Source organism: Ictidomys tridecemlineatus, chromosome 6, assembly GCF_052094955.1.
Source record: "Ictidomys tridecemlineatus isolate mIctTri1 chromosome 6, mIctTri1.hap1, whole genome shotgun sequence".
NCBI lineage: Eukaryota > Metazoa > Chordata > Mammalia > Rodentia > Sciuridae > Ictidomys > Ictidomys tridecemlineatus.
Genome location: NC_135482.1, coordinates 164730332 through 164743896, shown reverse-complemented (window position 1 = coordinate 164743896; position 13565 = coordinate 164730332). Strand labels below are relative to the sequence as shown.

The 13565-nt window shown below is 39.5% G+C and overlaps 1 protein-coding gene across 2 annotated transcripts in view; it reads right to left on the bottom strand.

The window, feature by feature from the left end:
* Positions 1 to 13565, bottom strand: part of Wdfy2 (WD repeat and FYVE domain containing 2) — a 252580-nt gene that overhangs the window by 165538 nt on the left and 73477 nt on the right. Inside the window, exon 1 of one of the 2 annotated variants that reach the window (XM_078016063.1) lies at positions 4583 to 4635. The exons of the other annotated variant lie outside the window; for it this stretch is intronic. Within the exon in view, the coding sequence (XP_077872189.1) occupies positions 4583 to 4620 (38 nt within the window). The 5' untranslated portion in view covers positions 4621 to 4635. Of the gene's footprint in view, positions 1 to 4582; positions 4636 to 13565 lie in introns of those variants that run through there. 2 annotated transcript variants of the gene reach the window in all.

Sequence of the window (13565 nt, the reverse complement as noted above, 5' to 3'; positions counted from 1 at the left end):
TCAGACTGAACGTGTTCCGTTTTATAAGAAACTGCCAAACTATCTTCCAAAGCATGTGAACCATTTTGCATTCCCACCATCAATGAATGAGAATTAGGTTTATTTAAATTTCAGAGGAGGGGCTAAGGATGCAGATCAGAGGTAGAGTACATGTCTGGTGTGCACAAGGCCCTGAGTGTTCGATCACAAGTTCTGGGGGAGGGAAAAATCATAAAACCAACTGTCCTAGAATTTTCTGCAGAAGAACTAGCAGATCAGGGTAGAATAAAGTGAGAGTGAGAACCAACCTTAAGGAAAGGGCAGTAGTGTGAAATAGTGAACAAAAAGAGGGAAGGAAGAAAGGGAGTTTTCATTTCTGTTCCTTCTTTGTTTTTCTTTCCCGTTACTAGCAACTTTCATATTACTACAGACCCTCCCATATACCATTTCCTGAAGTGGGCTGAAGTGAGAGGCAAAGACTGAGGCCCATGAGGCCTGCTTCTTAGACACACAGAGCTGGGAAGACCCAGGTGTGTTTGGTCAAGAGGAAGGGAATCTATTATTCCTAGAACATAGTGGCTTTAAAAAATGTTGGTTAACTGAAAGCATGACCGCAAACCTCCACTTCTCATTTTGCCATTCAAGGGTCTTATATCTATTCAAGTCCTTGGTCTAGTTCAAGGAAACTCAAATTGACTCATCATGCCATAAACATTATCTTTATTCACTCTCATGTTTCCCCCACACACAAATATTTGTTCAAGGCCTACTATGTGCCAGCGAGTATGCTGGGTGCTGGATAAGATTAACAGCTCTTGTGAAGTCAAGGGCAGAGCTCAAAGCAGTTGTTTCTCAAGTTTGAGGGCCTCAGGCTCTATTGCACAATGAGCAAGCAAAGAGGAAGAGTTAGTGTGACAAGCATTTGGTTTAAAAACAAGGTCAGGTTTATGCTGAGTTTGTAGTGCCTAATTTTTTGGTCAGGGCTGCTATAAGTGTTCTGCATCAACAATGGTTAATAGAAAGTATGAAGGAACTAACTGGGACCTAAGGAGAATAAAGATTGCCCATATGAATAGTTAAATGGGAGGGGTGTGTGAGATATATTGTCATTTCAGCAAAATGATTTATTCATTTGGAAGCAAACAAATATACCTGCAGTTGCTTGACTAAGAAATGGATAACTCGAATTTTATGACAACTTTTGAGGATAACATATTTTTCAACAAGTTCCTGGTTTTTGTTCAATTTTACACTAAAATTGTACACATGAGGGAGATAAATGGTTCATTGAACCAAAAACGAGCTCATCTTTCTCATCTAGGACCAGAATTGAAGGCCAGAGAGGTTAATGACCAAAATTCTAATGTTATCACTGGAGTCCTGAGAGAATAGCATCCAGAATTCTTTGGATATATCTGATGACAGTTTTTGTAAACTTTTCATAAGCTTCAAAAGTCAACACAGCATAGCCATCCTACAGATGAGCCAGCTGTCACTGTATATGCTTAGATCTTACAACATGATTTTAGGAAAGTCATTTTTCATCCTCAGACTCCATGTTATAAACGCCTTATAAATAGAGACCCATCTTTCTCCTCCTATTGGACTTCCCTTGGGTCAAGTACAGCACAGGGCATGAAGAGGGAGCTCACTAACGACAAATATGTGGACAGACCGAATCTTAGGATCTTTGCAGAACAGATTCCAGAGAAATAAAGTAGAGTCATTTATCTGTGTTTCTCATATCAATAGAATTTACTTGCAGATCATACAGAGGTAGAAGAGATCAGGACTAATGTTTGTTACCAAAGATGCCTCCTCTTGAGTAAAATTGGTTAGGATCAGATTAATCTCCCTCAAGAGCAGCAAATACCAAAGGAAAAGGGGTTTTTGTGCTGAAGGATTTAATGTTATATATATTTTTTCTGTAATTGCCATTGTGTCTTGGGATAGGGGTGGGGGCAAAAACAACAAACAAACAAACAAAACCCTATAAAACAATTAGGGGAAAAAAAAGAACAGTATTGACAAGTAAGGAAAAAGAATTCGGCTAGAGTATAGAACAAATTCTGATTCCTACAGATAACTAGAAATAGGCCAAGATATTATTAGTGATCAGGTAATATACTGCAAACTTTGAGCTTTTACATTAAATCCCAGTAAAAGTCCATGGGATTCTAAAACATACATCTTTCCTTCCAGGGTAAAAAAAAATCCAAAAAAGATTCATATCCTATAGCATATATTCATGAATTGATTTTTTTTTAAAAAAAGATAATTCCCTTTGATGTTGGTGCAAAAAAAAAAAAAAAAAGAGCTAGAAGTAGAACTCTTGAGAGTGGTGCCAAAGGGAAAGGATTACTCACTGTCCCCAGCCCTGCTCCCTCCAAGCCATCCTCATGACTACTAGAGTTATCTTTCTAAAACCATGTGAGAGTATGTTACTTCCTAACATGACCTAAAAGCCTTCAAGAGCTTTCCATGTCTCTAGAACACTCATCATCTGGCCCACAGTCCCCTCTGCAGTCCCATTCCCCACCTTCTACCCTGCATCGGTGACATGGCACCGAGTAGAATGAATTAGTTGCAAGTCATTCTATTTGATGGTTTAAGAAGGGAAGACCAGCAGCCACTTCATCAGAGTTTGGTCAGGTCATCGGCTCCATTTCTTGGCAGTCCCCTAAGCTCTGTGACATCTTTCTCATCTGTTTAGCTTCCCTTGTGTTAACAAAATGAAAAGCAGCAGCTCTTGGGGGTTCCATGCTTTCTCTTCCACATCCAATAGCAGTTAGCCTGTCTCTTCCCCAAACCAAAGCCCTAGCTTCTTTCTGATTGGACACACCCAGCCCTGAACTAATATTCCTGAGCAAACCATGGCTAATTTGCTTTAGTCCCCAAGGACATGAACTCTGAGAACCAGCTGTGGCAAAGAGAATGGTTTACAACGCTGACTAGCTGAGGCCAATCAGGGCCCATCCTGACACTGGGAATGAGGTCAGTTATACTAAACTCTCTGGATGGGAAACTGGGAGGGGAAGAGAGAATGGATGCTGAACAAGCAACTCCAGAATCCAAACTACTTACTGTTCTTGTCCATGATTGTTGTGGTTTGGACATGAGGTGTCCCCCAAAAGCTCTCTCATGTGAGACAGTGCAGGAAGGTTCAGAGGGGAAATGATTGGACTGTGAGAGTCTTAACCCAATCAGTGAATTAATCCTCTGATAGGGATTAACTGAGTGGATGGAGGAGGTGGGCATTAGGGTGTGGCTTTAGGTATATATTTGTATCTGGTAAGTGGAGGCCTCGCTCTCTGCTTCCTGATCATCATGTAAGCTGCCTCCCTGTGCCACACTCTTCTTCCATGATGGAGCTAGCTGTATATGGACTGAGACCTCTGAAACCGTGAGCCCTTAAATAACATTTTTCTCCCTTACAGTTGTTCTTGGGCCGGGGCAGTGGGGCAGGGGGGCGGGTTGTCCTTAAGTCACAACAGCTAAAAAGCTGAGTAAGGCAATGTTCTATTTCCATGCCCTGGGACTGTCTTTTACCCATGCAGGGTGTGAGGAGGTCTGGAAAATTCTCACTGCTCCTTCAGTCCCAGCGCAAGTATTTCATTTTCTGTATAGTCTTTTGGGATCTCTCACCCCAAATAGAACAGGTCACTCCCTTCTGTGTGTCATTCATTTTTATTTTTAGGATCAAAGCCAGAGACATCACACATGCCAGGTGAACCACTCTGCCACTGAGCTGCACCCCCATCACCCCTGCCCTATGTGTCACTCTTTTCCTCTGCCTGGGATTGAACCCAGGGGCACTCTAACACTGAGTTACATTCCTTTTTATTTTATTTTGAGTCAAAATCTCCTAAGTTGCCTAGGCTGGCCTTGAATATGCCATCCTCCTGCCTCAACCTCCAGAGTAGCTGGGACTAGAGGTGTGTGCCACTGTGCCTGGCCCATGTGTCATTCTTATACCTGGGACAGATTTGATTAATTGCCTTTACCCATCATTTATCAACTGCTTGTTGGACAGATTTTCTCATCAGGTATAAGGCTAACTCTGTGAGGACAGAAACCCTTCATATTTATCTTTATCCTTGGCACCTATGAAATGACCAGAGGATATACAAGTATCCCTTGAATACATTGTGGGTTTTATTAGTTCTCCTGGAGGTATTAATTACCAAGTGGTGTTCACTGTGTGTATGTGTGGCCTCTTCTGACAACATATACTCAAGAAAGAGTCCTCAAAAAAATAAATTCAAGACTGGGATATAGACAGACGGGAAATAAAATAGCATCTCTCTAGTTGTGGTCCTCTTGGTACGGATTTGGAAGAATTTAAAGGTCTTTGAAGATGTAGGGCATTATTATTGACAGTAATGCCCTCTGCTATACAAAGGCAGAAATCAGGCAAGAGGCTTCCTTATAGAAACCTCAAGTTGGTAACTTGGTCAACCAGATCACTTAAGTGCACATTAAGCTCCATGCTTGTTACTTTTATTATTCCAAATTAGAAGGGGGGGGGCGTATTAGTCTTTCATTGCTATGACAAAATGCCTAAGGAAATCAACTTAAATAAGAAAGATTTGTTTTGGCTCACAGTTTCAGAGGCTTCAGTGCATGGACACTTGGCTCCATTCCTTTGGGCCTTTGATGAGGCAAAACATCATGGCAGGAAACATGTCGTGGAACAAAGGTGCTCACATCATGGAGGCAGGGAAGCTGAGAGAGAGAAAGGGAGAGAGAGACAGAGAGAGAAAAAGGGGCCAGGGACAACATAATTCTTCAAAAGCAAGCCCCCTGTGACTTACTTCCTCCAACTAGGCCCCACATCCTAATAATGTTTCTGCTACCTTCCAACAGCGCCATCAGTTGGGGATCAAGCATATAGCCTTTGGGGGATATTTTAAGATCTAAACAATAACAGGGGAGCATATTCTACGTACTATTTCCTCTTACCTCACAGCTCTGAGAAAAGCATACCACTTTTCCTCTGCTCAATTAACAATGTCTAAGGGTAAAGAATCAAACATTCCTAAAACATGAAACAAAATTATTATCAATATCAATTTTTTAATACACTTACTCTTATTAGGGTGTGATGAATATGACAGAGAAACACAAGAAGCAATTGGGCAATTTTAAGGAAACTAATAATGAATTAGCAAGGAGAAGTGCTCTGTAAATAATAATATTGATAATATTAATAATATTGATGAGCCACCGGTCACCATGGCACACATGTCTGTAATCCCCATGGCTCTGGAGGCTGAGGCAGGAGGATCATGAGTTCCAAGCCAGCTTCAGCAATTTAGCAAGTCAGTGAGACCCTGTCTCTAAATATAATACAAAATAGGGCTGGGGATGTGGTTCAGTGGTCAAGTGCTCCTGAGTTCAATCCCTGGTATCAAAAAAAAAAAATGTGGAGACATATATATGGATATATAGATACATAGATGAGCCGGGCATGGTGATGCATGTCTATAATCCCAGTGGCTCAGGGAGGCTGAGACAGAAGGATTGCAAGTTCAAAGCCAGTCTCAGCAACTTTGCAAGGCACTAAGCACCATAGTAAGACCCTGTCTCAAAATAAAATAATAAAAAGGTTTGGGATGTAACTAACTGGTTAAGTGCCCCTGGGTTCAATCCCTGGTACCAAAATCATCATCATCAACATCATCATCATCCAAAAATTCTTGGCATTTGGAGAGAAGACAGTCACAGTGTCAAATGCTACTATTTGCCATAACAGCTGCAAAAGCAGCAGAAGACGGGCTCTATGACCTGGGTGAAGTCACATATAAATGTGCCACTAGAGACTATTAATGAGTGTAAGATAGTATAGTATAAGTTGCACATCTGTGACGGCATAACAGCAGCATTATCTGACTGATTACTGAGTGAGTGATCAGCACAGAAGGTTATTAGTCAGGGCAGGTTCTTGAAGGTATGAGTCACAGATTTTTTTGAACAAGAGACTGACATGAAATAGATGGTACCGGAAAAATATTATCTTAGCAACTGGGTAGGGAATGAACTGAGATGGGGGAGCACAAATCAGGGAGACCAGGTAGGAGGCAGTAATGCAAACGAGGTGATGGGAGCTGGACTAGCACGTGGGTGGGAAATGTAGCCAGAGTGGGTTAGAGAAGAGAATGCAGTTGATTGCATAATGGCGTGGGCTTTGCAGACAAAGTGACTTGGACTCCAGTCCTGGCTATCTGTGTTACTTGGGTAACTAACCTACCTACTCTAAATCTATTCCCTTATCCACAAAAATGCATAAAATAATAGTACATGAGTGAGAATTTGTCAGTTTCTGTTTTCTGTTATCTGAACATCCTTTCTGAGTGAATCAAGCCATTCCTCTGTCTGCCTCAGGCAGCAAGGCCAGGTCAGTTGATACCACCTCTCTGTACTTGGGGGTAAACATGCAAAGGTACTATGGTCAGTTTGAAACTGAGAAAGGCTCTGTGGTGGGCAGGAGGGTCCAGAAACATAGCAGTTGTTATGTCCTGGGCATAACAACTGTCCTGGGTAGTTGTTCCTGAGATGGAATCTTAACTCTGTGCTCTGCTTCTTTTCTTGGCTCCCTCCACTTTGCTGAGATTGCCTGACAGCATCCTATAAACTCTTTTTCTGCTTAAGTTACCTGCTGTTTGTTACTGAGAACCCTATGAGAACACAACCTCGCAGGGCAGTTTTCAGGATTGAACAAGACAGTGTATCCAAAGTCCTTAACAGGTAAGTGCAGCTTCAATGGGTCATTTGAGACCAAAGAGCTTATGACAGAATGGTCACAGATACTAGTAACTAGATGCAGAGGAAGAAAACAAAGGAAGAATGGAGAAGGTAATGCCAAATTTGCAAACTGCCTTCCTGATCATCGTTCTGCAGCTAACAAAACTATGGAGGCTGAGGGAAGGACAGCCTACCTGAAAGGGGTTGGACAGCAACGACAGACCTTCTCATTGCGTTGAGACATGGTATTCTGCTGGCATGACAAAGTCTGAACTTGTTAACAGACACATGAGATACTTCATAACCCTGTCCCAACCTGCTTTTCCAGCCTGATTCTTGCCACTCCCTGAAAACACCTGATGGTGGAGTCAGATCAAACTCTCGGGATGCCACAAGAACACGGTGTTATTTTGGGCTCTGAGCCTTTGCAAACAGGATCCTCTTTGCCTACAAAGACATTTTTTTTTAATTTTTTTTTTCCTCCCAGTGCTAGGGATTGAATCCAGAGCCTTTGGAAGGCTAGGGGAGTTCTGTACCCCTAAGTCTTGCCTCCAGCTCCAAACCCTTCTTATCCTCCCTCAACTTTGACTCTTCATTTAAGACTTGGTTTGCATAACTTCTCCTCAATGCAACCATTCTAATGCCTTCCAGGACAAGTGACCCCTGCCTCACTTCCCATAGAATTCTGTTCATGCCTCTCTAAGAGATCACATTTTATTCTAATTTTCTCTTTCTCTCTCTCTCCTGCTCTGTGTGGTCCCAGATGACAGGGACCATGGTTTAGCTGTCTTTGTATTGCTGTTGGCTAACATTATCTGGCACATATGCCACACTTCATAGGCCTATTGCTGATTACCTGGAATATTTCTTTGGAGATAAAAGGGTGTGAATACAAAATAATGAATCCAAGACAACAATACACATGCAAAAGTCAGTGTTGTTTATTATTTGTTAATGTAATATGGTAATTAGGGTCTTTTGAATTTTCTAGATCCCAAAGAGTAGAGTCCTATTTTTAACTCACCTTGTTCCAATAGTTTGGTACCAACAAATGCAATAAAACAATTAGAATCTTTTTTGAGGTGCTGCTTTGCTATAAACCAAAGCAATATGACTAATACAGTGAAAAGAACATAGCTGAGACCCTGACTATAAAGGGCCAAATGGGCAGTCTTGGTTTTCCTGCAGATATTTTCTAGTTCTAGTCCCTATGATCAACCAAGTCACCTTTTCTAACTAGGAACCCCTAATGAAAAGAAATATTTCTTTTTATGCCTACCCAATTTAGGCTTAAGTACAAGGTTTCCAAGGAACAGAGTCATGAAGTCAAATTTTGTTTAATTTTATTTGGTGTGGGAGGGGTACCAGGTATTGAAATCAGGGGCACTCAACCACTGAGCCACACTCCCAGGCCTATTTTGCATTTTATTTAGAGTCAGGGTCTCACTGAGTTGCTTAGTGTCTCACTTTTGCTGAGGCTGGCTTTGACCTCGAGATCCTCCTGCCTCAGCCTCTAGAGCCATTGGGATTACAGGAGTGTACCACTTCACCCAGCACCTATTTTCTATTGTTCCTAGAAATTATTCTTCTTAAAATTTTATCTAGAAGATTTTAGTGATTTCATTTTAATTCATTTTTATCACCCAGCCATCCAGCTTCTCTACCTGTGGACAAAGCTATTAGTTCCTTGTGCATTCTCCCAGAGATATTTTATGCATATAAGGAAATATTATTTTTCTCCTATCGCCTTTTGCACAAAACAGATCAGCACACACAGTCCCGATCTTGCTTTTTTTCCTACTAAACAATTTATATCTTGTAGATCTTTTCATATGAGAATATATCAGTACATTTCTCCCCACCCACCTTGCCCCCCAACAACATGGCGATCTACCATGTGAGTGGACTGAAATCCCTTAAACCGCTCCTTTATTGATAGACCTCCTTTAACTTTGTCCAAATCCTATTTTATAAACAATGCAGGAGCTCTTTTAAGTCTCCCTTCAAAGTTCCTACCTGGGCTCTGGCTCCTTCATTCTAAAAAAAAAAAAAAAAAAAAAAATGTAGTCTCTCTTATTTCCCAAAGAAAACAGACAGACACCATTACATAGAAAGCCCATCAATTTCCTGCCTCCTGAACCTCATTCTTCGTGTTTCTTCCATATGAGACAGTGTCCAGTTCTCAGAACATGCCAGGTTCTCTCTTGCCTCTGTACCTTCCAGGGTGTCATTCCCATTCCTCGTATCTTTGGTTGCCTGACTCTGCTAACCTTTAAATCCAAATTTGAATATCATACCAGAGGGAGTTAATCTGCTCTTGTTGTGTATTATGTCGCTACCTTGTTTTTCCTGGGTTACGCTAACATGAAATTTGTGTACAAATCTCCCATAAGTCTGTGAGCTCCCTGAGAGCTAATTCATATCAGGATGCTTAGCACTTAACATAGAGTCTGATAATAGAAGCTACTCAATAAATATTTGTTGAATAAATGAATAAGTTATGTGGGGAAGATGTAAGTATATGCTGTAATGACAGGTACTTGCAGAATGGTAGAATGTGCCTTCAACTTTACATAGTGAAGTGGAAACAGCAAATCAAGACACCAGAAATCAAGAGACCCAATTCTAGGATGGGCATGTGCCATACCTGAAAATTCAATTTGGAGGCTGCGGCAGGCAAACTTGATGGCAAGTTAGGCCCTGTTTCAAATTAATATTTTTAAAAGGTGGAGGAATGTAGAGCACTTGCCTAGCATGCATCAGATCCTGGATTCAATCTGTAGCAACCTAATTCTATTCCATGGAAACAGGAAGCTTTTCCAACATGTTTACTGCTGCATCCTCAATGCCTAAGAAAAGGCTGGCTCTTGACCAATGCAAAGAAAACAATGAGGGTTTGTATTTGAATCTATCATAGATGTCCCTTATTTCAATTAGTCTAAAAAGAGAAAGCTAGAACCCGGGGATCTGCAGCTTCCAAGTTAATAAGAGAACATAATCAAAACCCAGGTGTGTGTAAATTATCGTAATGCTCAATGAATTTATTGAATTGAATTGAACAAATCCAACAAATTGACTTTTGCAAGTATATCTTATAAATTAATCTGAGAAATGAAACAAAAAATTCAAGGTTAATCTTGGGTGGCAGTAAGGCTCCTGATTGCTCCCCTGTGATACCAATAAGAACAATAATTGACAATTATTGACAAAGCCACCATAGATTGAAACTGAAGCAAGATCTTTTACCCATCTGGCCTGTCTCTTTTTTTCAGGGTGGGGTGCCGGGAGCAGGGATTAAACCCAGGGGTGCTTAACCATTGAGCAACATCTCCAGCTCTTTTTTATATTTTATTTAGCGAAAGTGTCTCGCTGAGTTTCTTAGGGCCTTGCTAAGTTGCTGAGGCTGGCTTTGAACTTGCAATCCTCCTGCTTCAGCCTCCCAAGTCGATGGGATTACAGGCATGCACCACTGCGCCCTGCTTGGCTTGTCTTTTAACAGGGCTCTTCCTCTGTTTACTCTCCTTCAGTTACCAGAATGCAAATATTTAGTATGGCAATATGTAAAAACGTGGATGTGTAACCGATGTGATTCTGCAATCTGTACAGGGTAAAAATAGGAGTTCATAACCCACTTGAATCAAATATATGAAATATGATATGTCAAGAGCTATGTAATGTTTTGAACAACCAATAATAAAAAAAAGAAAAGAATGCAAATATTTTCCTACTCTCTCCTCCTTGTTTTAATGAACAGTAGTAACAAAATAATGTCAATTCAAATTCTCTATCGATTTATGAAAACAAGAGCTTTACATCTTAAGACTTCTGATCAGATACCATGGTGACTCACATAGGATTTTTAAACCAAAACAGAAAATAAAGATAATATCAAAGTTTTGTATTTATAGTTTTTATTTCCATGGTGTTCAACAAATATTTGTTGACTGAGTAAATATTCTGCCGTTTATCTCTATAATCAGACAAATTTTGATTAACATTTCTCATTTTCCTCATCTAGATAACTGAGTTAAGTTACATTTTCTCTAATTATTTTTAATACTTTAAACCCTTTATTCAAAGAAAATCATAAACAGAGATCAATACATAGAACAAAGGCTGCTCTAGATAAAGTGGGTTTGGGAGAACTAAGTTTCCTCCTTTTCATGCCCATTTCTGCTCCTCGCCCACTTTGCTGAGCCCCAGGACACTCTTTCACCTGAAAACCACCAAACTAGATATGAATGCGAATATAAATGTAAATATAAAAAGACGTTTGAAGAATTTAGGACAACACATAAGGCTAGCTCAAAATATTATATAAAATCTCACTTTAATAATGGAAAAAATGTAAATATAAAAAAAATGACTCTCAGACTCATAAAGAAATTTGTATTCAATTGGGTCCAGATTCCTAACGTGCATCTTCTCAATTTTTAGGAATTAAACAGGATAAAACCACCCCAGTTAAAACTTAGTTTCTTTGCTTTGATTGATATTACACCAGCTCAACCAATGGCAATTGGTTATTAATGCTAAGTAGAATTTAAAATTATATATAGTACATTTTAACAACAATTAAAATGTTAATAATGAACAATAATCATGGTAACTAATGATTATACATTAGTTGATGTAGTAAATGAGCATATTTTAATAGACAAAATTTCTTGGGTTGGGAGTGTAACTCAGAGGTAGAGCCCTTGTCTATCATGTGCAAAGCCCTGGATTCAATCCCCAGCATCAATCAATCAATAAATAATATAAAAAAGAAAGGAAAGAAATTTCTCAATATATGGAAATGAGGGGAGAAATAAAATAAATCCACTGTAAGTAAAAAATTAAGAATCATGATTAAATTCCGTTTTTTTTCCTTTTCAGACAATAGAATGAAGCGGGAAAAGAAAGATTAAATGACTTATCTCATCCCTCACAATTTACTTAGTGTCAGATTTTGCAAGAGGACCCAGGACTTGCAATTTCCAGCCCAATGCTCTTACCTGACCTTGTAACGTTTCTATATAGAAGGATAGAGTTTTATCTTTATGTCTCGGAGATCCATGGTCTCCATGAAGCAGTATCTCACCTTTCCTTATCAGAATCCTTGGTGTTTGAAATTTGTAGAAGATTGGAAGTCATCATAACCTAGATATGTTTACTTGTCAAATGACTGCTTATAAAATCCACTTACTTCCATTAAACATTAGTATTGCTTTCTCCCTTCCAAGTCAGCTCCTTTGTCAGATCTCTAGCTGATGATTGAATTTTTATACACATTGATGATGCAGCACAAATGCAACACAAATCAACTACCAAGTAAAACTGCCCACCTTCAAAAGGTACAGAATTCTATGATATTGATGAAGGAAAGCTAATATGTTTATTCCACAGTGAAAAGGGGGAAAAGACTTATGTTTGGCCTAAAAGGTTTTGTTGTTTGATGTGTTTGTGGTTGTTTTGTTTTGCTTTTTATGCAGTATTGGAAATTGAACCTAAGGCCTCTACTACTGAGCTATATCTCTAACTCTTTCTATTTTGAGATGAATCTCAATAAGTTGCCCAGGCTGGCCTTGAACTTGGATTCCTCTTGCTTCAGCCTCCCAAGCAGCTGAGATTACAGGTGCATACTGCAGTGTCCAGCAGGCCTAACCTAACTTGATGTGTAAACAGACTGTAACTTAACCAGGAAGTAGACTCTTGTCAAAAGTAGCAGAGTCTCAGCCAATCATAGCAGCTGAACCTCCAGCCAACCAGAGGCTGAAACTTATCAAAAAATGACCGAGGATAAAGTAAATGTCAGTTGCATTTACCATTTAGTCCGGCTGTTTCTGTATGTCACTCATTTTTCTGTCTTTAATTATAGCCTACACAGTGGTGGGGTGGGACATTATCAACTAATTTTGGTCCAGACTGCTGCCCCATCCATGAATCACTTCTTTTCTCAAATAAAATTTGCTAAATTTAATTTGTCTCAAATTAAATTAACAGGTGACATCAAAGAAGTAGACAAGGGCCTTGTGAGTGTCACTAATCCTTTTCATTCTGATAGAGATGAGAAATCTTGGAGGCCTTTAAGCAGAGGAAGTAACAATCAGAGTTATCTCCAAATCTTTCATTCTTCATACTAAAATATATGATCTTGTAATTATGTTTGTGACTCTCTCCCATAAATGCATCTCCTGGTGTATGAAATGATACATGTACAGGGTTGTTTGTTGTTGCACTATTTGTCAGAGAAAAAAAGATGGACCCAATGTGATGTTCAGTAAAAGGCACCTGATTAAATAAATGATGGTATGATATGCAATTGTAAAAATAAACCAGGAAGATCTCCATGTGCTGATGTGGAAGAACTTTAGGACATATTGGTAAGTGAACAAAAGCAAGATACAGAAGAGTGTATGTAGTAGGCTATCTTTTGTGTATTAAGGTGGGAGAAAATTTGTTTATATTTGTTTATATTTGTTTAAATTTGCTTGTATTTGCCTTAAACACCCTAAAAGGATTAAAAAACAGATGGACAAGATTATCATCAGAGGGTTGAGGTAAGGATTGTGGGAGGGGGTGTAAGACTTCTCTGCTATTTTTCTATTGTGTGTTGAGTGCTGGATCATGTAAATGTTGTACCTAATAAAAAATATCCCTTTAAAAATCACCATGGCTGCTCTGTGGATTTTAAGAACATAAGAGTAGAAGTTGCCCAATAAATCTCAAGTATGGCCCTGTGTTTTAGAGGTTGAGTGATATGAAACTCAACAGCAAGAATTTTAAGCAAAATAACGTATGGGGAAAGAATGAGAAACATTGGGGGAGTTTCACTGGAACATAATAATTAGGGCAAATAA